This window comes from Mauremys mutica, chromosome 2, assembly GCF_020497125.1.
Source record: "Mauremys mutica isolate MM-2020 ecotype Southern chromosome 2, ASM2049712v1, whole genome shotgun sequence".
Classification (NCBI taxonomy): Eukaryota; Metazoa; Chordata; order Testudines; family Geoemydidae; genus Mauremys; species Mauremys mutica.
In genome coordinates this window covers 116,512,652-116,535,725 of record NC_059073.1, presented here as the reverse complement: position 1 = coordinate 116,535,725, position 23,074 = coordinate 116,512,652, and the positions used below count along the sequence as shown (strand labels likewise).

Here is a 23,074-nt window from a genome sequence, read left to right as displayed (position 1 = left end):
AGTGATCACTATAGACCAAATTCCCCTAAACCCTTTCTAGTTAGTTTCTTCCTTCTTGATATCAGCTTGTTTAATTACTGTTTCATCGACTTTTCTACATTCTTTAGTGGTGGGAACATAAGCACTCTGTCTCACAACAGCTTTAGCCTGGAACATTTGCTTCCACAGTTCATAGAGAATTGCAAAGGAGGAATAAAACCAGTTAACATAATTAAAAAAAAAAAAAAAGCTTTGTATATTTAATGATTTTAAAAATACTCTCTACAAGGTAACAAGTAAACAATAATATAAGTTTGCCATAAAAGGAATCCCCCTTTTGAAAACTCAAAAGTGATTGACATGATAGCTAAAGTTTAAAACACTTTGTCACTTTCTAAAAATATTACAATGGGAAAAAATAGAAAACTCCCAAATAACACACATACAAAACAGGTTCAAGTGGATTCTTTGGTATTTTTTGGCAATCCTATTTTGCTTACACTGGGATAATGATTCCTCTCCTCTTGTAAAACGGAGAAGAGCTTTCAATATTATATCTGATGCAAGTGCTGGGTGTGATTCTGTTGCTGCTGAAGTCTCTCGGAACTCCCACTGGCTTTAATGGGAGCCCTCTGGAAACAACATTATGGTAACTCTTAGTGATGAGCAATCATCACTCTGAGGCAATGTATTAGGAAAGCATAACTTCATTTGCTGGTTAACCAGTTCTGTTATCCAAGATAAACAAATGCACTGCAATGAGGCATGCACTGGAGAATGTGTTTAGACATAGGCTGGAACAAAAATACCAGACATCCTTTTGTGAAGAAAGACTTTACTTAAGTGCCTCCTGACTAGGTATTCTACATGGTGTGATTTTGTATTTACCACCAGGCTGGTCTCTTATGCAAAAACTCAGAATACATAAAGACTTGGGACTGTAGCCTGAATTATCACAAAGAAACTTGGGTAACAATATTTTTGTTTTAAATCACAAGTCCACTGAGCATCACCTGGACCTCCTTCCCTGGAGCCTGATTGCCACAACTCCACAGTTAAGAGTGGTCATGTAATGTGACCTGTGGTCAAGTCATTGTTGTGTCTGCTACATATGGAATTACCCCTTTAAATATAGGGTATTGCTTTGGTGACTATGTAGCCCAGGAGACCCATGGTGTGTCCGTAGGTCAGGAAGGAAAATATGGAAAAAGTCCAAAATCTGAGTGAAGCTCAGAGCTGCAAAAGTGCAAATGATTCATAAGAATTTGTCATAGAGATAAGTGCTATTTTCTCCTGTAAAATTACAGATGTTCTAATCAGATGTTCCAAAATTGATGGCAAATTAAGCCTTCTCATGGGGAATTATGATGCCATGCATTTTCATTAAGCTTGATCTTGTGAGATGATGTGTACCTTCAGAATCCACTGATGTCAGCAAGATTTAGGGACATTCAGCAACTCTGAGTAAGTCCCTAGGTCTGCAAAAAAAATAAATCTTTAAAGTCTGACAGATATAATTATTTGCAAATGCAAGGAAAGGTGGGATAAACATATGTGAATTTATATTGCTGGGAATTCTTCCAGGTTTTTTTAAATATTTTGTGGCATTAAGATGTTATTTTAAAATATATACAATCCTTCCTGCTCATCGTGAGGAGGTTCTGTCTATCATGCTATATGAGGATGATTTTTGCTGGTTTGAGCTTTGGCTTATTGTCTGTTATGTAACTTTTATATATACATTGCTCAAAATGACTGACTCTTGTATGCAAAATAAAATTAAGGGTACAGTTAATTTTTTACTAAATTAATTCAAATTGAGTAGGTTCTGGGAAGGGATTGGGGTTCCATTAGAACTATTACATCTACATCATGAATTGCTACAAATAAGATTTGACAGCCTTGTCCATGTGCCACATTTAAGTTGAAGCAAAATACACAGTATGCCCCCCAAAAAGAGAGTGCAGCATCCAATTAACGGATATATTGAAAACCAGACAGTATATACAGTGATATGCACCACTGAACTGATGCATACTTCTAAGGTGCTTACATAATGGTGTCTTATGGAATGTAGCAACATATACATATATGCAGTGTATACATATATATATGTATATTAAAAACATAATAGGGAAACAGATATACCCCCAGATCCCTGAATTTTAGATTTTCTAATCCATAAAAATGTATTTAAAATATTTCATATAAAATATTTACAAAAATTGATATTTACATAAACTAGGACATATTTCCAGTTTTTTAAAATAATTTTTACTGTCCATTGATTGGATTCCATTTTGTTTGTTTCAGAATGATGCCATCTGTACCAGAGAGCGTTTAAACAGCTGTGCGTGATGAGACAGTTCTGTTACTCGGTCGACCATCTCCTGCAGGGCAGCTGGGTTGGGATAATACAAAGCAGCCATCTTGGTTGCCATAACAATGTTCTTTAGCAATTCACAAAGCTGGTTGCTGGAGTTCATCACTTTGCTGCGGATATCCTGAGTAGTCACTTGCCTTGTGAGCGTGTCCCCAATGAACACCAGTTTGTGAGCGCTTAAAATGACAAACTTGCTGTGAGCGACGAACATCCTTGGTGGCTGAGCAGCACTGACACAGTTAAAAAAGGCATCGATGGCATTTAGAAGAGAAACAAAATGAGTCTCGCACTGATCAGAATAAAAGAAGAGCAGCTCTCTGTCTTGAGAGGCCACAGTGCTGCTTGCAGTTTGAAGACTCTGAGGCGGCTTCCATTTTGAGAGGTCATTCTCCACAGGCTTTGTGATCTCTTGCTCCAGTTGCTGGAACTGATTGATCTGAACAGCAAAGAGAAGAGTCTCTTCAAAGAACTATTAACACATCATATCACCTCTTTATAATTCACAAACCTATCCTGCCTTTGATAAACTCAAATACATTTCACACTGATTTCTTAATACCCTGTACACTAGCTGCAAGCACAGTTTCTAAATACTGTCCCCATAGTGTGTAAATGATTTGGTTTGGGTATGTTACTCACAAGTAACTTACATAGCTCATCTAAATGGGAGCCAATTAATCCTTTATACCAGAGTGTACCATTATGTATATCTGTATATGCCACATATAGGAAAACTACTGTAGACATTTTTGAAGACTTATGGGACATCTTTACATCTTCCTGTAAAATCAGATGCTTTAGTTACCATGAGTCCAACTACACAGGACCAGAGAAGTCATACCAATCTAAAATAGCTTTGCTATATTTAAAAAGCTAATGGTTTTAAGAACTGATATATTGGGACACTACAGAGTCAGAAACAGTTGCTGTCCATCCAGTTGAGAATCTCTCCTATGATAAATAGCTGACACTTCTATCTATGCATGATCGTGAGCTATCAAACCTTAATCTTTGAGCTCCTCATTGCTCTTCAAGCAAACAAAAACACACAGGGAAATTTAAATACAAAACCTTACATGAATGTAATGTTAAGATTACAGCTTTAAATGCTCACAAGTCAGGAAATACAAAAATCAAGGTTACCACTTGCACATTGCACATATGGAGTATTCTTGGTTACTACATTTGTTAATATTTTATATTTATGAAAAGTGTACATTTTATGTCAGCATGTTGGTGAGTTACTATTACTATGACAGCTTTAACATTTTGTTTCCTGATCTTTTTAGTGTTTAAAATCACAACTTCATAGTTATACTAAGATTTTTTTTTTAATTTAGTGATGTACGTATTTAGACAGTGGGTGTGCATAATCTATACTCGTATTCCGTGTGGGCCAGTTAATACGGCACTGGACTAGGACTCAAGAGACCAAGGTTCAGTTTCTGGCTCTGCCACTGCCCTGCTGTGTGACCTTAGAAAAGTCACATCACCGCTCTGTGCCTCTACTTCCCCTCCTATATAAATTCTGTGGAAGAGGACTTGTCTCTTATTATGGGTATGTCTAAGATGCACACTTCTTTTTGGTGGCAGTAGAGTATATATGTGTGTAGCCCCCAGCACAGGTATAAATAGCAGCGTAGACCATGAGGCCTGGGCTTTGGCAAGTAGAGTAAAGACACAGCTGAAGGGTGTGGGTATATATACAAGTGCACACCCTATATGCTCTCTACTTGCCCAGGCTGTGCCTCCCTGTCTGCACTTCTGTTTTTAGCAGTGTAATGTCCCACTGCCTGCTCACGACTGGAGCCTTCCCCTCCCACTTCTGCAGGGAAAAGCTCTACCAGCTCCCCACTGCTAGAGCCCTTCCCCACCTCAGGGAAAGACGCTTGCAGCCAGGAGGCAGTGGGGAAAGGTGGTGCCATCTCCCAACTGCTAGAGCCTTTCCCCACCACATGGAAAGACTCGGGTGGAGAGAGGCAGCAGGGAAAGATGCCAGCAACGGGGGAGACAGCTGGGAAAGGCTCAGCCAGTGTGGATGGAGCCTGCTTTTCATATACCCTACATGCTATCACCAGTGGTGTGTAGTGTAGACGCAGCCTATGTGTATATACTGTGTCTAATACAGAGGGGCTTCTAGGTGCTATAAAAAGAATTAACCTCTTGAACAGACGTGTTTGAATGTGCTTTCAGGGGACAGATCTCTTCCCAGCAAAGGAGATCTCTCTCAAATACACAGGAAGAGCTGCAGTTCTGCTATCTAATGGCAACAAGGTAATCAACGAGATGACGATGCTGACTTCCAGGCTATCTCCAACGCCTGGTCTACACTAAGGGGGGCGGGGTCGAACTAAGGTACGCAAGTTCAGCTCAGCTACGCGAATAGCGTAGCTGAACTCGAACTACCTTAGTTCGAAGTACTCACCCGTCCAGATGCCGCGGGATCGAAGTCCGCGGCTCCCCCGTTGACTCCGCCACCGCCGTTCGCGGTGGTGGAGTTCCGGAGTCGATGGGAGCGCGTTCGGAGTTCGAACTATCGCATCTAGATTAGACGCGATAGTTCGAACTCCGAGAAGTCGAACGCTACGCGTCGACCCGGCAGGTAAGTATAGACATACCCCAAGAGTCTGGAAGGGCTAAATTGCCATAGAGGTTCCTGTCTTCTTTAGTGCCTCCAGGGCTGAAGAAGATCGACAGGAGAGGATGGTGGGAAACTCTCTCACGTGCTAACCACTTCCGATTCTGAGGGGAGAGTGGACTCCCTCGCCTCCTTTGTTGCTAAGTCGCCATTAAGTGGCTGAGAGATGAGCTCCTTCTCTTTTATTTGGCTGACACATCTCGTGGTACAAAATGGCCTGCATGCTGCCTTCCAAGTCTGACAGCTGTGTCTGACTGGACATACCTGATGATGCTCCAGCTGCATCTTGTTCTGCTTGATGATATTTTCTTTTTCTAGAAGCTCTTTCTGTTGTCTTTCAAACTCCTCTTTTCCCTGTTTGTCACAAGATAAAAATAGACATTGTGTCAAACGGTAATTCTCTAGAGTTAATAATTAAATGCCGGTGGACAGTGTGGCAAACATACCTTCTTGTATTGCCACCTTAATTTGTAGCACACCCACAAGAGGACAAAGAGGACATGGACAATGTTATGTTGGTGATAGGCTACAGCCATTATGTAGAGTAGTCCCATTTGAATCCCATTCTTGGGATTCCCATTCTTGGGATTCAAACAAATTTTTTAAATCTGTACCCACTGTGCAGTCTGGGTTGAATGAAGTTTCTTAGGCAACTTTTGATATACATCCATTAAAAAAAAAAAGAAAAAAAATTTCAAGTGTATCTTGGTGTGACAGTCTGCTTCCTGTCTTGCCATGAACAGTTCTTACAGAAAGGAGCATGCAACAAATCTTAATCTGCATTGAGCAGAACAGTGTATCTGGCTCGCTTACCTGTAGGTGAACGTAATCATAATCATCCATCCAGCTCTTCTCAGAGCCCTCATTAGTGATACCAGGGGGCTGCTGGTCTTTATTCAGAAGTGGGGGAAAAGAACTGCCATGGTCCTGAGTTTTCTCTCGCTGATGTAACAGCTGATTCTGGGGGCTGTTATATGCATAGTCAGTTGTATTCATAATGTTCTCTGAAACATTCTTTAAACGTGAGCTGCCGGATACCTGTTTGAATAGCATCTCTGCATTGATGCTGATAGTGGTGGTCAATTGCTTGGCATCATCTGGGACTGTCCTCGCCACCATAACAAATCGGTCTAGATCATCACATTTGTTTTGGGGTTTGTTGACCGCCAAGATGTTCAATGACCAGCTGTAGCTACTCAGGTCATGGCTGGTCTGGGTTAAGATCTGGTGAGAATCCTCCAGTCTCTGCAGCTCCCTTCTCATTTTGTTATAGAGATTGATTTCTGAGAGACAGGAAGCATTGGCTGTTGTTCCTTTTGCAAACTGAAGATACTCCACCAACGACTGCTCTACTTTCTCCACAGCAGTGTGGATTTCATTGATATTTTTCTCCATGTACCCATAAGACCGCCAGTCTGTGTTAACAAAAGCCATGAGATTAGAGACCACAGTTTCCACTGTCTGCTGAAGCCAATAAAGTCTCTCTATGGCTGTGTCTGGATCCAGTATTAATCGTTTGTCCTGTGAAGGCGAGGCTGAAAAAGAAGACTCCTTTGAAGTTGTGGAAGATGTAGACATGTTACTCCTGGTGCTGCCTGTACTGGAGAAAGACAATCTATTTATCCCATCTGTCACATCTTTCAATCCTTTGGTGTCTTGTGTAGTCTGTGGTGGCACATCATACACACCTTCCCTTCCTTCTGGATTTAGACTTTTGCTGAATCCCGATTGCTGTCCAGGAAATGGAACCCCACGAGGGGTATCGTATACATCCTTCTGAGGAGCAATCTGCTGACCAAGAAATTGATTTTGATGGCTCACTGGAATGTCATACAGGCTATGTTTGCATGACAATAAATCATTAGGTAGAGGGACATCAGAGGTAAATTTCTTGCTAAGTTCTTTGGTAGTGGGAGGAGGGATGTCATAGACTCCTTCTAGTCTTGCATTATAGTTCACCGAAGAAGGGAAATCCAGCAAGTTTTCCCTCAGCCCTGTATCCTCTCTGCATGCAGATGCAGGAACATCATAGATCTGAAATGCAGAAAGCAAGCCATAAGCGCAAAGGTAAAATAGCAAAGACGTCTCCATTAAATTAAAATTCAGGGGAAATGTAGGGAGGGTAGGGAATCCTGGCCTCAGTGAATTCAATGGAAGATTTGCCACTGACTTCAATGGGGCCAGACTTTCAGCCTGGATTTCATGAAGTCAATTTTCTTACTAATTAAACAATTAGTAATTTCCATCAAAATGAACATTAAATCTTTTATAAGCGGGGGAGTGGGAGGAGGAATTGGGTGACCAGATGTCCTGATTTTATAGGGACAGTCCCGATATTTGGGGTTATGTCTTATATAGGTGCCTATTACCCCCCACCCCCTGTCCCATGTTTTCACACTTGCTTTCTGGTCACCCTAGAGGTTCTCCTAAATGTAGCTTTAGCTCTAATTTATAGTTACCCTACATGAGGTTAGACATTATGTTACAAAGTGTTAATGAATGTGTAAAAAGCCTGAGGGAATATTTAAAGTACGAGAATTCAATACCCCTATTCAGTGTCATATGCACTTTTATGTCTAAACACGTCTTCAGTCTGACATGAAAATTCATGTATGATCTACTGAAATTGCATCAGACTTACCCCTTTTATAGGAGGTATATCATACACCCCTTGAGCTCTTGCCTCTCCCATTGGGACTGGATGCACAGGCCCCTTAACTGATGCAGGGGGAACGTCATATATCTGAAGAGAGAATAAACCTGTTACAGAAAATAGAGCCATCCCATGATAGCTGTGATTTCAGATGAGTTCTCTCACATTTCATTTATTTTGAAACAGGAGGAAGAAGAACAGGGCTTTAGCTTTTGTGTATGTGGAGGCTTGCAGGGTGGGCACGGAGAGACAAGTATGCTTGTGATAGCTCCCTTTAGTGGGATTGTGTGGACTGTGGGCTGGCCAGATGAAGTTTCTGAATGGAAACACTTTCTTTGAATTCCAGTCACAAAGTTAAATCAAGATCTGCACATAGGACCCTTTCATCCTCTCCTTATTTACAGATGCAGAGGGGACTGAATCATGACAGAGCTCTACTGGGGTGGAGTCAGAAGAAGAGATTGCCACAATGGCAGGTACGCGTCACAAGATTTGATACATGCAGTGTGGGAGTTGGCAGGGGGCACAGGGACCCAGGATCACCCTTTTTTGAGGTAGCTGTACTGGGAAATCTGTAAGGGTGCTCAGTATACACTGCCAGCTGTCCAGCTTTAGGGGCTCAGGATCATTCCTGATATCCTGGGTTTTTGCATCTCCGAGATGACAGCGGTGGGGGGATAACCGTGGCATCATTGTCACTCACTCCCAAAACCTTTGAGACTTAATGCTTGACCTTGTCAGATTACGTACCCATTGCTCCACTTGGTGATGTGGGCCACCCTGCTGAGAAGATTGCAGGGACCAGACCTTTTAAGTGTACTACATGGTGTGGTAGGTGCTGCATTACAGAGGATTCTGCCTCCCTGTCCTGCTGCACTGCATTCTCAGGTGATGCACTGCAAGGACAGGCAGCAACAGCAAGGGGTGGAGAAAGGAAAAGGAGACTCTCCTCTGGCAGCTCTTTGGCTCCTGCTCTTCGTCCCTGACGAGCAGGCAAGTGGTCTCAGGAAAGAAGTGAGCCAAGGAACTAACAAGTTTTTTGGAGTGGGGAGGGATGAATAGGGAGTGAGCAGACTGCCCCCTACCCCCGTCACACACTATTTAAAGAAGGGCTGGGGAGCAAGAAGTGGATCAGACCCTGACCTGCGGGGTTCTTCAAGGGGGGGCGGGCTCTACTTGCTGTGAGAAGTGTGCTGGTCCAGCTCGCCCCCTCCAACTTCCCCCTCCTCTAGTGGAAAACAATGGTGATCTCCTGGGCTTGCTTTCTCTGCTTCTTAGCGAAGAGCCTGGCTCAGGGCTATCAATGCAGCAAGGACCTCTGAGGGGGCAGAGCAGGAGCAATGGACTCTTCCAGAGTGGTAGGAGTGGCCTGAATTAATCTTTTTTAGGGACAGCTGGTGTTATGTTAATTGTACTGGGGGAGGGGTGGAGCAGAGCCCTGGGCCTGAATTAATTTCTATGCAGCATCGAGAATTAATATTTTTGGGAGAACCCTAATCAGGAACCACTCCTTCCCCTCCAAATCTGCCTCCCACTTGAGTGGGTGGACTCCACTTCTCACGCCAAACTCCCACATCTTCGAGCTGCCTGGGTTATAATCTCACAAAACCTGTTTACGTAATGCATACAGTGAGGAAACATACTTAAAACAAACACTGTAATCTGCCCATTATGGCATGATGATTGTTTCACGTTTTGGTCATTTGTGACTCTGGTGCCTTGGCAGTTTTGAATGTTGAGGGTATGCCGGGGCGTCTGCTAAGGGGGAGCTTTAGCTTCACATTTCCTGCAGAAGCTGTGTTGTCAAGGGGCCCTGGTGAGCAGACAGGGAGTGCATAGTTCTTGGGTTTCTATATCCTGGAAATTCATAGGCTTTGGGGGCCAACTTCCCTGGTTGTTCACAGGAGCAGGGGCCCAATCCAGTGTCAGGAAAATAATCTAGCAGACATTTGGCAAGAACAACCTCCTAGATGGAAGTAGCTAGTACGGGGACAACTGTGCTCTTACTAAGTAAACTAGTGCCCACTGTGCAATAAGAGAAGATAGTTTCTTTGGCAACATATTTATTCTGTTCGGCTATTTTGTCAGACCAAAACAATGACTCGTATCCCTTGGCAAGTAAATGTGATTTTGATATTTATGTACTGGCAGATGGGGGTTTTTTTTGTTTTTTTTTTAACATTCAAATGCATTTTTTTTTAATATTCAAATGCATTTTGTGCACAATGACATAGAAAAGCACATCTCATCGGCGTCCGCACCGCTGTAGCACATCTGGTGAAGACTCTATATGCAGACAGGAGCTGTCCCATCGTTATAATTACTCCACCTCTATGAGAGGCGGTAGCTGTGTCAGCAGGAAAGTGTCTCCCACCGACATAGCACTGTCCACGTCGGCACTTAGGTCGCTGTAAGTCATTCAGAGGGATGCCTTTTTTACACCCTTGAATAACATGTTATTTTGACATAAGCAGTAGTGTAGACCTGCCCTAATTGAAAAATATTTTCACTTTGGAATGACATAATGTCTCCCGCACTTCAACTGCAGATAAAATGGAAAGACTTTTTGTAGCTTTTCAATGCTGCTGACCATTTTATTGGTACGTACCCCTTGGGAAGGACGAACTGGAGGAGTATCGTAGATATCTTTCTGGTATTTGGAAGGGAACTCATAAACATAACCTTGTCCTGTCCTGACTGGAGTTACTACCTGTGGGTTAAAAGAGAAGGAGATGAAAACAAAATTACTTGAGGCACTTAGCATGTTCTGTCTGTAATTGGATATGCTTCTCTACACAAACATTCCAGTGTTATTAACTTCTACGCTTTTTATCTGGCAATTTTATTAATGAAAGTCCCTACAGACGTCTGATATTTTTTTTAAAGTGTATTCCAAAACTATACTTATTGGTTACAATGAAACCATTATTTCTTCCTTGAGCAGCTCTGCCTCTGGTATAAAATGCTCCTGCAGCAGTTATTTATTAAGGAGTTGAATAACCTCGACTGGTGCTCAATTCCTTGCTGGATCAGGCTCTATGATCCTAATCTTTGGCCTCAGAGATACTTAGGTACCAACTGATTACAACAGGAGTTAGGTGCCTAAATACCTGTGAGGATCTGGGCCTAAAATCCTAATCTTTCAACCTTTTCTAATGTGAGTGGCTCAGTGACTTCAGCAGGGCTACTTGTGTGAGCAAGTCCTAAACAATGGAGCATTTGTTGTGGCTTTGAAGCTCCTTTAAAAGGAAGATGCTAAAGCAGGAAATTTACTCTTGGGTCTTAAGTGTAATTAGTCCACATTAGCAGCTAACAGACTGGAAAATTTAAGCTGTTCTTGAACTACACTATGTGACAAAACCATCTCTGTGATGGTGAGAATTGACATTGCTCGTGTTTTCAAAACCATAAACTGCCCACACTTACTTCAAATAAAATGTGGTTAAAAATAAATACATTACATCTGGGACAACCATCTGCATGGCAAGAGTTCAGCATTGTTTGGTTTAAAAGAAATATTGTTACATAAGCCCCTGAAAAACAGTGTTTATAGTGGAAATAGTGATATACTTTAAATTCTGTCTGTGCAATTTAGCTCCAGTAAAGAAATATACAGTGTAGAACAAAGACACACAATGACAGAATGTCATAGGATTGTACAAGAAATGGTTTCAGGTTCAGCTGAGGAGAATTGTGAACAAGGGTCACTTAAGTTTTCTTGTAAATGTAGGCGAGCTATTAAACAGAATTCCTGAGCACACTGTTGGTAAAGATCACACAACACTTTTTACAGGAGTAAGTCCCAGTGGCCCAGCCAAATTCCACTGTGAGTTTTGCCTAACTATGGATTGCAGGACTGAGTTCCTGATGTTTACACTCTCCCTGAAAATTCAATGGAATACACTGTTCTTCTTCACTTCCTGTCCTATGTGTTTTGCGGCATTTGCCTCTGCACTGTTAAACAGCTGCTGAATTCCTCCGCAGAGGGGGCTGATGTCATTCCTGAATAGCCTCGGCTGGATTCAACCTGGCTGACGTAAGGAAGTTAAGATGCCATGGGAGGATAGAGGAGTAGCATTCACTTCTGGGGGATGGTAAATGGTACTTCCATAGTTGCCCTACCCTTGGGTTTCTGCCAGAGGATGGGGGAAGGCTTAAACAGTTTACATTTCCACTGGAGGCTCTGATTTCCACTAGGATGCCAGGCTGGTATTTAATAGAGGTGAAATTAATAGGTTCTACAGAAATTAGTGTAAAAACGTATAGAATTTAATAGAGGAGGATCTCTTTCCTATAGAATTCTATATCAGGAAAAGAATTCTCCATTAAATTTTATCGGATGATTAAACAGAAAATCTATGAGAATGTTCTCATTTGCCATTAAATTCTACAGGACTTTTTCATAAGAGATCACCTTGGTCATTACCCATCCCTGGCCATGGTTACACACTTCTGGGGCTGTGTTGTCTGCCTGTGGACTCCCTGGAGGAGTGGGGTAGGGGGAATAGCAATCTACCCCTTCTTCATGCGGTCTTTCTGCCATCAGGGGACGCTGGAGTGGATCCTGGAGTGAATCTGGCCAATATATATATATATATAGTTTGCAATGTGCTTTGGGATCCTTCAGGGTGAAAGGCATGATATGAATGTAAGGCATTTTTAGCTTACTTTTACTAGACTGGCAGATGCTGTGTAGAATTCCAAGTGTGACACCAAACACCAGTCAAAGACAGGTATTAATGTAATGCAAACACAATGAACCTCACCTGGCCTACTAACAGGTTTCCATAGTAATGCTGAGCACCATAGTGTAAGAGAAAGACCTTGGAATCAAAGGACTCTCTCTTAAGCATGTTTACTCACTGTCACTTCCAGGGATTTCTAAATTGCAGTGACTATTTTGCATCATTAATAAGCCCCCAGGGTTTTACAAATGATCCTCCGGTAGAGCAGACATTGCAAATTAGAAACAAAAGGTTGTTCCCTGGGTAGCCATCATCTTTAATCCTTTCTCTAATGTGAAAACTCTGACGTCAGGCTGCTTACTAGATTATGGGGGAAATGCTCAGCCGCAGGGTTGAAGAATTGTAATGCTCTGGAACTCAGCCAAAGATACCAGTGCAGCCCTGGGGAGGGGCAGCGGGTGATTGCTAAATTGTTGAAATTCAAGTTTCTTAATTCTTAACTGCCGTTTTGCAGTAAAGGGCACTGGGAGTCAGCCATAGAGCAGCCAAACTGTATTTGAAAGTAGGCACGCTAGATTTCCAGTGCTGCTAGTCCTCCATAAATGGACTTCATTGATATCAGTGACAGTTTCAGTCACTGAGGGCTTGCAAGATTGAGCCCTAAACCGCATCATTTTGGATTTTTTGTGCCGCTATTAACAAACAAAAGTCTGTTGTTAACAGCATTTTATGTTCTTGAAATTATACGCCTGAATGGCAATGTATCAGTTTAAATGACATCCCAACCCTTATAGAATGATGTATACATAGAACAAAAGCTGTATTGTATCTCCAAACATTTATAGGAGAAGCATACCCTCAAAACCACGATCTCTGTCGTGCAGTAGATTCTTGTACATCCAATTATTCTTTTAAGCACACCACAGAGTTCTCCCCACATTTCTCAGAAAAAGCTGTAATAGTTGTCTACTGTAACAAGGTCTTAAATTAACTTAAATGCCTGTTCTTTTTACCCAATGTACTGCTGTACATAACTAATACGTTATGATGTATGATCCTTAGTAACTAAAACCAAACTAGACTTGTCAAAATGAAATAAGACAAGCACATTTTGTGATGCAGTATCCTTTTTATTGTGTGTGTTTGCTCCCTTGCTGTTTCACAAATTCAGATAATCTGCAATGGGTGGAAATAAGGTGTCTAAAAAGTGATTAGTGCCTGGTTTTCTGAGGGTGGTGGATGCTCAGCACTTTCAGAAAATCAGACTCTTTTACAGTGATGAATCTGGACAAAATGAAGAACCAAAATCACAAGTCGCTTTTAAAAATCTTGGCCTAATTGTTTAATCTTTACTTTTTAAAGTCAAAATAGAACTTTGTAATTTAATGTTAAAGACCTCAGAAGAAAGGCAATGTCAGTATAAGAAAACCTTTCCTCTCTTATCTCCCCCTGGTACGGCTAGTGGACATTTCTGGTGTTTAGGAATTTACTTCCTGACAAATGTCAATGAACTCTAGGTTGTCTTTCTTCCTCTTTTTTTTACAGAATGCCTGTGGTCATCTGGCTTTGAAAAATCCTGCTTTTCAAACCAGCAATTTTCCTTGTTTACGCATTAAAAGAAACAGATGGTAAGCCCACAAACTATCTATCCCAACATTCTCAAAACATTGCAACCATTTAATCCAGGCAGAGCACTAACAGGGACCAGCTTTGGCTCTGGTAAAACATCTAGTGAGCATACAGCAAACTCACAGCGTTAAAAACAAAGACAATTGAGCTGGAAGTTTGTTCTGCTCTTGCTGAGGGCCATGCTCCTCCAAAAGCGATTGCTTGGGCCTTTTCCATGCCAGTTGTGTGTTCTTTAACCAGAAAAAAGAGCTGAATATGCATGTACTTTGTAAAGTATCCAGTTCTGTGGTTCATTAAATCCCTTTTCCTTACACATAAGGGAAAAGCCTTTCCAGCATTAAATACTCAGCATTAAAATGGAAGGAAAACTGCCATAATGTTCCTAAATCAGATACAACAGGCAGATTTTCATGATTCCTGCCGATGGAGGTGGGTTTTAAAGTGCAGCTGATTTTTCATGGAAAATGTTATAAACCATTGGGCCAAATTTTATTCTCAATTTCACTAGTGTAAAGCTAGAATAATTCCACTAATGCCAATGGAACTACTTTGGATATACACTGCCCTAACTGAGCAGAACTGGGTTTATTTCCTTAGCACTTCTGCATTATTTCAGTGCTTTACAATAGTGGGTTCGTCTCTTTGTCCTGTTTTACCAGTGAGGAATCTGAAGCACAGGCATGTTAAGTGACTTGACCAAAGTCACACAGAGAGCAGAGCTAAAAATAAAGCATAAGTGTCCTAATTCCCACTTCCAGGCCTTTATCACAGAACCCTACCGACTCCTGCAGTTTGGTGTTAAAGTGGCAATTCAGCACATATGGGGGAGGGGTAACAGTCTTTATTAAAAAATATGACAAAAGGACATTTGCATTCTTATCTGAAGGGCTAACTTCACAATGCTCACTGATGCTAGTGGGAGTGCTGCATGCCCCCTTTCGGTCAGGTTAGTCTATGCCTGCTGCTAATTCCCTTCTCCTCTTCCTTGGCCCAATCTTGTTTCTATTGAAATCAGCTGCACTTTATCGTTGGCATGGCCCTACTATGGAGGAAAGACACAGGTAGAAGAGGAAGAGCCTGATAGTTGTATGAGAAACTGGGAAAGTCTAAAGCTTTGAGGCAGGAAAGATGGCTAAAAAAAGTAAGTAAATGAAAGAAAACACACAGCTGCCTGTGTGGTAAAGTGCTTTTGTAAATGTGTTCAGAACAAAAACTGCAGTTGCTGGTACAGTGTTTCCCAGGCCCCTGGAAGGTTACATAACAGCCACCTGGCCCACTTTTGTTTTGCAAAGAGAAGCAAACAATCAAAGAGAATATGAGGAAATTACGTGAGAAAGGGAATTTGAAATGAAATAGTTTCCCCACTGTCTTTAACTCTTTCTGGGCCTCTGAAGGAAAGAATGACATGAGTCATTGGGAAAATTAACCACACTCCATATAGACTGAGGGAAGTGCAGCTACTTAATTTTCTTCTGGGAACTGCTGGGTCATTTGAGCAGCAAGAACATGTGTTAGAAACTGGTGTCTGAAGACAATAGGAGTACAGAAAGAACCTTGCTAATTAAATTCACTTGTTATTTTTAAAAATGAACCTAGTGTTTACTCCTTGCAAGTTTTCATAGCAAAACAATGTAGCCAGATCTCAAATCACTAACTGACATTTATTTACCCTCTACTAAGCAGTATTCCCTGCCATAATAAATGAACAAAGTACATATTATTAACCAGTAACCTTGATTTTTTTTTAAACTGTGTGTTTACTTATTAATAATCTACAATGGGTCTCCCAGCCTTAATGACAATCCACTGAAGTTTAGATATCCTAGTTACTCTTACTTGACTATCAGGCTCCTTTCATGAGTTACTGTAAACCCCATTGTTATAAAAATGCAGCCTGTTTTCAAAAGCCATTTTTAAGTGAAGTTTTAACCTAATCTAATTTTTAATCCAGGTTCACTAACTGACAGATGGTGTGTCTTGCCATAAAATGCTTCCTCATAGTGTCCTCAGCAGAGAGAATAGTTGCTTAATGGCCATGGGAACTGAGCTACCCTGAAATGAAGTCCCTTCAAGAAAAGGCTGAGTCATACACCCCCAAGGCAGCAGGGGGTAAGCGTGCATAACAGTTACTTGTACTGTACCTTGTTTGTGGCTAGGACTAGGACATGGATATATAGTGCTATCAACCTACTGTAAGGAAAGATTAAATGAACAAAAGCATTTTCCTCTTGGGTGGAGTGAGATATATGCTCCATTGTCTGGTGGAAAATTGAGAAGAATGTGAGATTCTGTAGTTTATAGCTCTGATTTTTTTAGGCTCTCACATGAATTTTCTTAGAAATAGGCTTCAGATGGCGAAATATCAGTAAAGAAGGAGATGTGACAAATGCTACTCCTACCTAGAACTGTTTCATTTCATGTTGCTGCATGAATCCTAAGAAACTCTTACTTACCTTTCTCCCACCATTTGTCTATCTGTTCTGCTTAGGTTCCAATCTTATAAAGACTTATGTATGTACTTTAACTTTATGCACTGTAAGTTCTAATTACGTTAATTCACAGTGCATGAAGTCATGCATGTGTTTAAATTTCTGTAGGATTGGGGGCTTAAACTGTAAGCTTTTTAGGGCAGGAACTGTCTTACTATGGGTCTGTTAAGTGCTTAGTACAATGGGGACCAATCTTAGTTGGTCATCTGTGCTATCTGTGCTATCATAATAAAAATACAAGTGTTTTTTTTTTAAATCAGTCTTGATTTTTGTCTTTTTTGAGCCAGCTTAACACATGTTTTAAGCTGTGAGCCTGTAAAATATAAAGCAGGAGTTGTGTAACTTGTTTTGAATATGCGGGAGAAGAGAGAAAGAAGGCAATAATGCACAGACCTTGATTCAAGCCAGAGAAGATGGGTGATATGGGTACAGTCAATGTGGCCACCCAAGATTTTACAACTTTCACCTAAGAAATCCACTTCCACTTAATTGTCACTCAGCGATAGGCCTGCCAGTTTATTACATTATTTTTCAACTATGTATTAATCTTCATTTAAAGTACTGCCTATCTTCTTACTAATTGATTTTTCGCTATGAGGTTATTTAAATGGCCTGATTCTTAGCCAGCATAAATGGACATAACTCTACTGACTTCAATGGAGTTACGCTGATTTATACCAGATGAAGAGCTAGCCTGGAATTGTCCTACTCTGATTTGCTGCTGTTCTTCAGCTGCTTGTGATTCCAAACATACATAAAATACAAAGACCCTTTCTGCAGGCTTTGCAGAATGGGCACTTAAAGAGAAAAAGGATAATCATTTGTGCCACATTTTCACTTGGAAAAACATATTGCTTTTTATGACTTGATCCTTTCAGGACCTGCTCCTACTGATGTCAACATTAGGGCTGTCTGCCAACTAAGTTATTAGCAAAACTCCCATTTACTTCAGTAGGAGCAGGATTCAGGGCAGGCAGTCCTTGATTGCAGAGTAGGCTAGGAAGGGGGTGTTTCTGGGCCACTGATAGAATCATAGAATCTCAGGGTTGGAAGGGACCTCAGGAGGTCATCTAGTCCAACCCCCTGCTCAAAGCAGGACCAAACCCAACTAAATCATCCCAGCCAGGGCTTTGTCAAGCCTGACCTTAAAAACCTCTAAGGAAGGAGATTCCACTACCTCCCTAGGTAACCCATTCCAGTTCTTCACCACCCTACTAGTGAAAAAGTTTTTCCTAATGTCCAACCTAAACCACCCCCTCTGCAACTTGAGATCATTACTCCTTGTTCTGTCATCTTCTACCACTGAGAACAGTCTAGATCCATCCTCTTTGGAACCCCCTTTCAGGTAGTTGAAAGCAGCTATCAAATCCCCCCTCATTCTTCTCTTCTGCAGACTAAACAATCCCAGTTCCCTCAGCCTCTCCTCATAAGTCATGTGCTCCAGCCCCCTAATCATTTTTGTTGCCCTCCGCTGGACTCTCTCCAATTTATCCACATCCTTCTTGTAGTGTGGGGCCCAAAACTGGACACAGTACTCCAAATAGAGTTCATTCCTTTCTGTAGATACTGATAGAGGGTCAGAACAATACTTCTGAAGATAAATTTGCTGTTTTTTTATTTTATTATTATTTTGGATGGGAGGGGGTAAATGCACCAGATTGCACTAAATAACTAGTATTTAAGAGGGGGGGGGGGAAATTCTCAAAAGAGGAAACTCATCCAACACTTTTTACACAGGTTTTATCCCCTCCCTCTGAAAATTAATCATTTCAGACTGAGTGACCTCATGATTTCTATATGTCAGTGTACTCCCACAACCACTAAGGGTCTGATGCAGCACAACATTTGTGACATGAGAGGTCATGCACTCTCGAGTACTTAAAGTGAATGATTTGTGCATGGGTGGAAGGGTCCGGTGGATAAATCTCATTCATAATGTTTTGGGCTCATCAGTCACTGGGAAAATATACTTTTGTGCTAAAGAACAAATAGTCCCTCTAGCAGCCTGTGGCTTAAATTCTGTTTGGAGCTAAAGTTTTTAGCTAATGATGGACAAAACTCAGTACCTCAATATTATGGTGACTGGCCCATTACAAATATTTAAGATAGGACTTTTCTAATATGGGAAGACTAAATTGTCTAATAAAAGACAAAACAAGAGAATATAGAGACAAAATTTGTTGAATGCAAAACATTTTTACTGTTGATAATTATATTACTAGAAATTTTGTTGGAATATGTGGTTCTGTTGAAATCAAAATGGTTTGTGAAATTGAATCACGTTAGCCAAAATTTTGTTGTGGAAGAAATTCCACCAGTGTCAAAACATCCTATTTTGACATTTCTGGAATGAGTTTTCATTTTGAATTTTCCCATTATATAATTCAAAATTTTACAAGTTTTTAAATCTAAAGGATTAGTGCATTAATAAAAATGAATCTTAAAATATATCATACTGATTTCCTTATGCTACTCCCTATTTTTCCCAGTTTGGACTGTGAAATAAATAGAGCTGTCTGAAGAACTGGAAACTGCCTTTCACAGGGGATTTCAATTTTTTAAAATTTGTTTTCATTCTCATTAGGAACAAAACCTGAAAATTTTGAAATTCTCCACAAGAAAATTAACCCCCCCCATTAGTTTAGATCTATTTGACTTTTTTTACATTTTATATTCTAATACATAATAAACATTGTCATTTTGAAAGGAAAACTCAAAATGTTTCATTCCACAAATATTGAAACAAGATTTTCTGACATTATTGGAACTTCCCCCTTTTTTCTCCAAAATGAAATTTTGTTGAAATCAAAATGTTTAGATTTCAACAGAACTGAATTTTCTAATGGAAAACTATTCCTGTAAAGTTTCCCTCTCCCCGCAAACCCCTTTAGAAATTAGACGTGTTCCTTTTGATTAGATTCACTTTCAGTTAATAGTCAACTCCTCTTTCTGGTTCTCATGACTAGACCACTGCTGTTTCCACTGCTGGGTTTCCTTCAGGGGAATGTTTAAATCCTTGAAACCAAATATTTCATTAACTTTTTATAAATGTAACAAAACTTTCTTTTTGAAACTAATGACCTGATTCGGTGGGCAGATTCTGGTGCTCATGCAGAGTCCACCAGTGTGGCTCAGATTGTTGGTTCTTTTTATGTAACCAGGAGAAAAAATATGCCCTGTTTTTTCCAAATAGAACTGATTGAGAAGAATCCTATGCCTAGTGAGAGGTTGTGAGTAATGTTGAGCTCATTTATTTACTCACACAGCAACGGTTGAGTAAAATGTGGGCTTTGCCTCACAATGTGTCTTTACAAGTCAGATCAGTGACTAACTCCTAACTACATCTTATTTCAGCTTGTGGGTGAGGGTTTCTTCACTCAGTGGTTTACTAAAACACCAGGGAGGCTAGATTAACTGTTGATAATTTCACATGCTTTATATCTGTAAATTACTGTTCTGTTACTCATGGGAAGTTATAGTAAAACACTCAAACATAGTGAAAGATTGCATGCTTTCCTTGTTTTAAATATATATAAACAGTTTCCATTAAATTGGAAGGAATCATCCTTTCAGCACATTATATGAAACAGAGCACTGACTGTTGAGGCTAATGTTTCAATTCATGCTGTACTCTGAAGTTTTGCTGTATGTTTAACACTAAAGCAACATTTTGTTAGGAAGGTTACAAATCCCCAAAGTAGAATTTGCAACGTGAAAGAAACAGAGACTAATTTTGTTGTTTTGAGTCATTTAAATGAATCACATCACAGGAAACTGTGGTATTTTTGGAAGAGGATATATTTTTATGTTGTCTGAATAGAAATATTTGTTGTTTGATTGCAAAACTTAGTACTTTTTTCCCCCTTTAGATATTAAAATATTCTGGCATAATCAATGCTGTTTTTTTACCATGCTCAAAGTGTGACTCTTTATAGAATGTGAAACAAATAAGCAACCAAAAAATAATGGGGAGGGAGAATATTTCTGGAACAAATGTCAACTGCTGTTTGTTTCCTCCCAAATAAGACAGTAGTTGTTTAATTGGGAGGAAAAACGTCAGAACGTGGCTGAACTGGTGAACTGGCTTGCACTGCTGAAGTCTGGGCCAAAGCTGTCAGGGTGGTGCTGCTGCTGCTGAGGAAATGATTCTATGAGAAAGTAGAAACAACTAGCAGCAAATTCAAGTTCCTGCATTTCTTGTGTACCTAAAAAACCCACTGAAGGCAAAGAAGGTTTGGAAAAGGCAAGGAACGTGCCAGAGTGGGGTAGCTGGTGGTTCTGTTCCACTATGGGCTTGTCTGCTCTTGGAAATTTACCAAAATAGCTATTCTGGAATAATTATTTCAAAATAGTTGTTTTGGAATTAGCCCCTGGGTGTACATTCTTATTCTGGAACAAAAGTGCCTTCTTCTGTTTTAGCTTAGTCCACTGTAGAAATGTTGATATATCAAAATTCTGAAAAATTTCAACTAGAAAATGCTGAAATGTTTTGTTTTGGGATGGGTTTACATCTGCTTGTGTCACTGCAGTGCCTCATGGGAGTTGTAGTTCTGGGTCCCTCATGGCACCATTCTCTCCTATAGGTCCTGCTCCCTGGCTGGACGACGTCTCCTAGGATGCATTGCAGGCTCCCTGTGACTGAGCTACTATAGTCCCATATTTTGTCTTCTGTTGAATTTTTTGACAGAAAATTCTGCTGACATCTCTCATTTCCTGTGGAAAAACTTTTGATTTTGATGAAACTCCATTTTCCAATGGGAAAACATTTCATTAGAAATTCTCTGACTGGCCTGTCTTCCAAGACAGTGGGCACTGTCATAAATCAATGAAAATAAGTGAGAGTTTTTTTAAACCGTTGTTTTAGTGCTCAGAGCTGTTACTAACCTGGGGATGACTATACCTACTGTACATATAACATATACTTCTACAACACATTCCAGATGATATCAAAGGAATTTTCAAACAATGAATGTAGCTTCAATTCACCCCTGCATATTTTACAGATGAGGTAGCTGAGATACCGAGAAGTTGCCCAAGATTACACAGAAGTCTCTGGCAGGGGATAGAATCCAGGTTTCCTGACTGCCAGACTACTGTCCCTTAACAGCAAGACTCTCCTATCTTTTTGAGAGCATGAAGGGAGAGCAGGAATAGAGGGAAACTTGTAAGAGAAGGCTTTTTATTCTTATTCCTTGGATACTCTTTATACTTACGAGCATGATAATTTTGTTATAAACCACCACTCAGCCAGAAATCCTCAATGAGAGAGATTCTAAGCCATCCCTCATTATCTTAGGCAATTTAAGGTCATTTTTAAAAGGTGGTATTTTCATTTTATGAGAGAAGCTGATACAACTTGACATTCCAAAATTGTTATATCACCACAATTTCCTGCCTTAGGACTTCTTTTTTATTTGATTTGCAATTCCTGCCAGCAGGACATGTTACCTAAGCAAGGCTTATCTGTTTACATCATTTCTGCTGATGATTTTCTATTACTTAAGGATAGACTATTCTTGCCTGATAAGAGCTTCCAAGTTGTTTGTGTAAAATTTTGTGTGGAGGCCAAACACCATTTTTGGACAGAGAAAAATAGGTGATTGTGTACAAAAAGGGTATAAGTGTAAATGCTGCTGCTTAGAAGGCCCCCTTGAATATAGTTGTTTCAAGCTATTATTTTGGGTGGTTAGAAGGTTTACATATATGTAAAGTGCATAATAACATAGTTCTTTGAGAGGTGAATATCTTTCAATTCAGTAGCATTGCCAAGACCCACACTGACAAGCAGAGTTTCTGTTAACAAAAGCATGCACAGCAGTTTGCTTAGGACAGGAGGGGCACGTGTTGCAAATCTGAGAAAAGATATTCATCATTTTAGAAGTCAGAGCAAGGAGCTCTGGGATCAAGTGTTCAAGCTCTCTTTAATACTTAAAGACTGTTTTACTGATCCCTGGAGAGTACGGATTTGGGGTGAGAGATTGCTTCATTATTCAGCCAAAGGAGTCAAGAGCAGAAAAAAGTTCCCTTTTAATTAGGCTTTTCCTTTACAAAGACTCTGGAACCTTGTTGCTACTGTGCTTTTCTCTTAGTGCAACAGTAGCATAAATAAATTGCAAAACAATATAGAGATTATTAGGAAAGACACATGTTTTGTTTTATTCCATCTCCTTCCCCCTTCAGTCCCCGATCCATCTCAGAACCTTTCATATCCAGCAGACTTACAGCTCCCTTTCATTTCAGCATAATTATTTTGGTCTAGAACATGTCTTGCTCATTTACAGCCAGAGGAAACTTCAGGAACTGGAAATGTGTAATGCTCACTGTCCGCAGCTAATCAAGGGAGGTCACCGATATTGAGTTTGTCATCCACTGAGTCTGTCGTTAATGTGTGATGGGTGAGGAATCAGGGCTGTTGGTTCAAACCTCTATCGTGTCAGGATTAGAATAATCCTTTCCTGAGTAACTGGAGCACACATAGCCCCACACTAGCTTCCTGTGTGGACCTTCAGTAGCAATAAACCAGTAGATGTGATTCAGGAGGGGAGGGCAGGGCTGAACTGACAGGGGAATTGTTCCTTTCCAGCCAGTGCTAAGCAGGCTGGTAGCGTCTATTGCTGG

At 40.5% G+C, this 23,074-nt stretch overlaps 1 protein-coding gene and 1 long non-coding RNA gene across 3 annotated transcripts in view; one reads left to right on the top strand and one right to left on the bottom strand.

Moving 5' to 3' along the window:
• Positions 1–208: 208 nt before the first annotated feature.
• NEDD9 (neural precursor cell expressed, developmentally down-regulated 9) overlaps positions 209–23,074 on the bottom strand; it is a 48,585-nt gene continuing 25,719 nt past the window's right edge. For both annotated transcript variants that reach the window (XM_045006550.1, XM_045006549.1), the window contains exons 3-7: positions 10,262–10,363; positions 7,642–7,743; positions 5,814–7,034; positions 5,265–5,354; positions 209–2,798 (exon numbers count right to left, since the gene is read on the bottom strand). In XM_045006550.1, coding sequence (XP_044862485.1) covers positions 2,289–2,798; positions 5,265–5,354; positions 5,814–7,034; positions 7,642–7,743; positions 10,262–10,363 — 2,025 coding nt within the window. In that variant the 3' untranslated portion in view covers positions 209–2,288. The remainder of the gene's footprint in view (positions 2,799–5,264; positions 5,355–5,813; positions 7,035–7,641; positions 7,744–10,261; positions 10,364–23,074) is intronic.
• LOC123364420 lies at positions 9,786–16,147 on the top strand. Its single transcript, XR_006577099.1, has 4 exons — positions 9,786–10,063; positions 13,884–13,966; positions 14,983–15,108; positions 15,919–16,147. It is a non-coding gene; the product is annotated as an uncharacterized LOC123364420 (long non-coding RNA).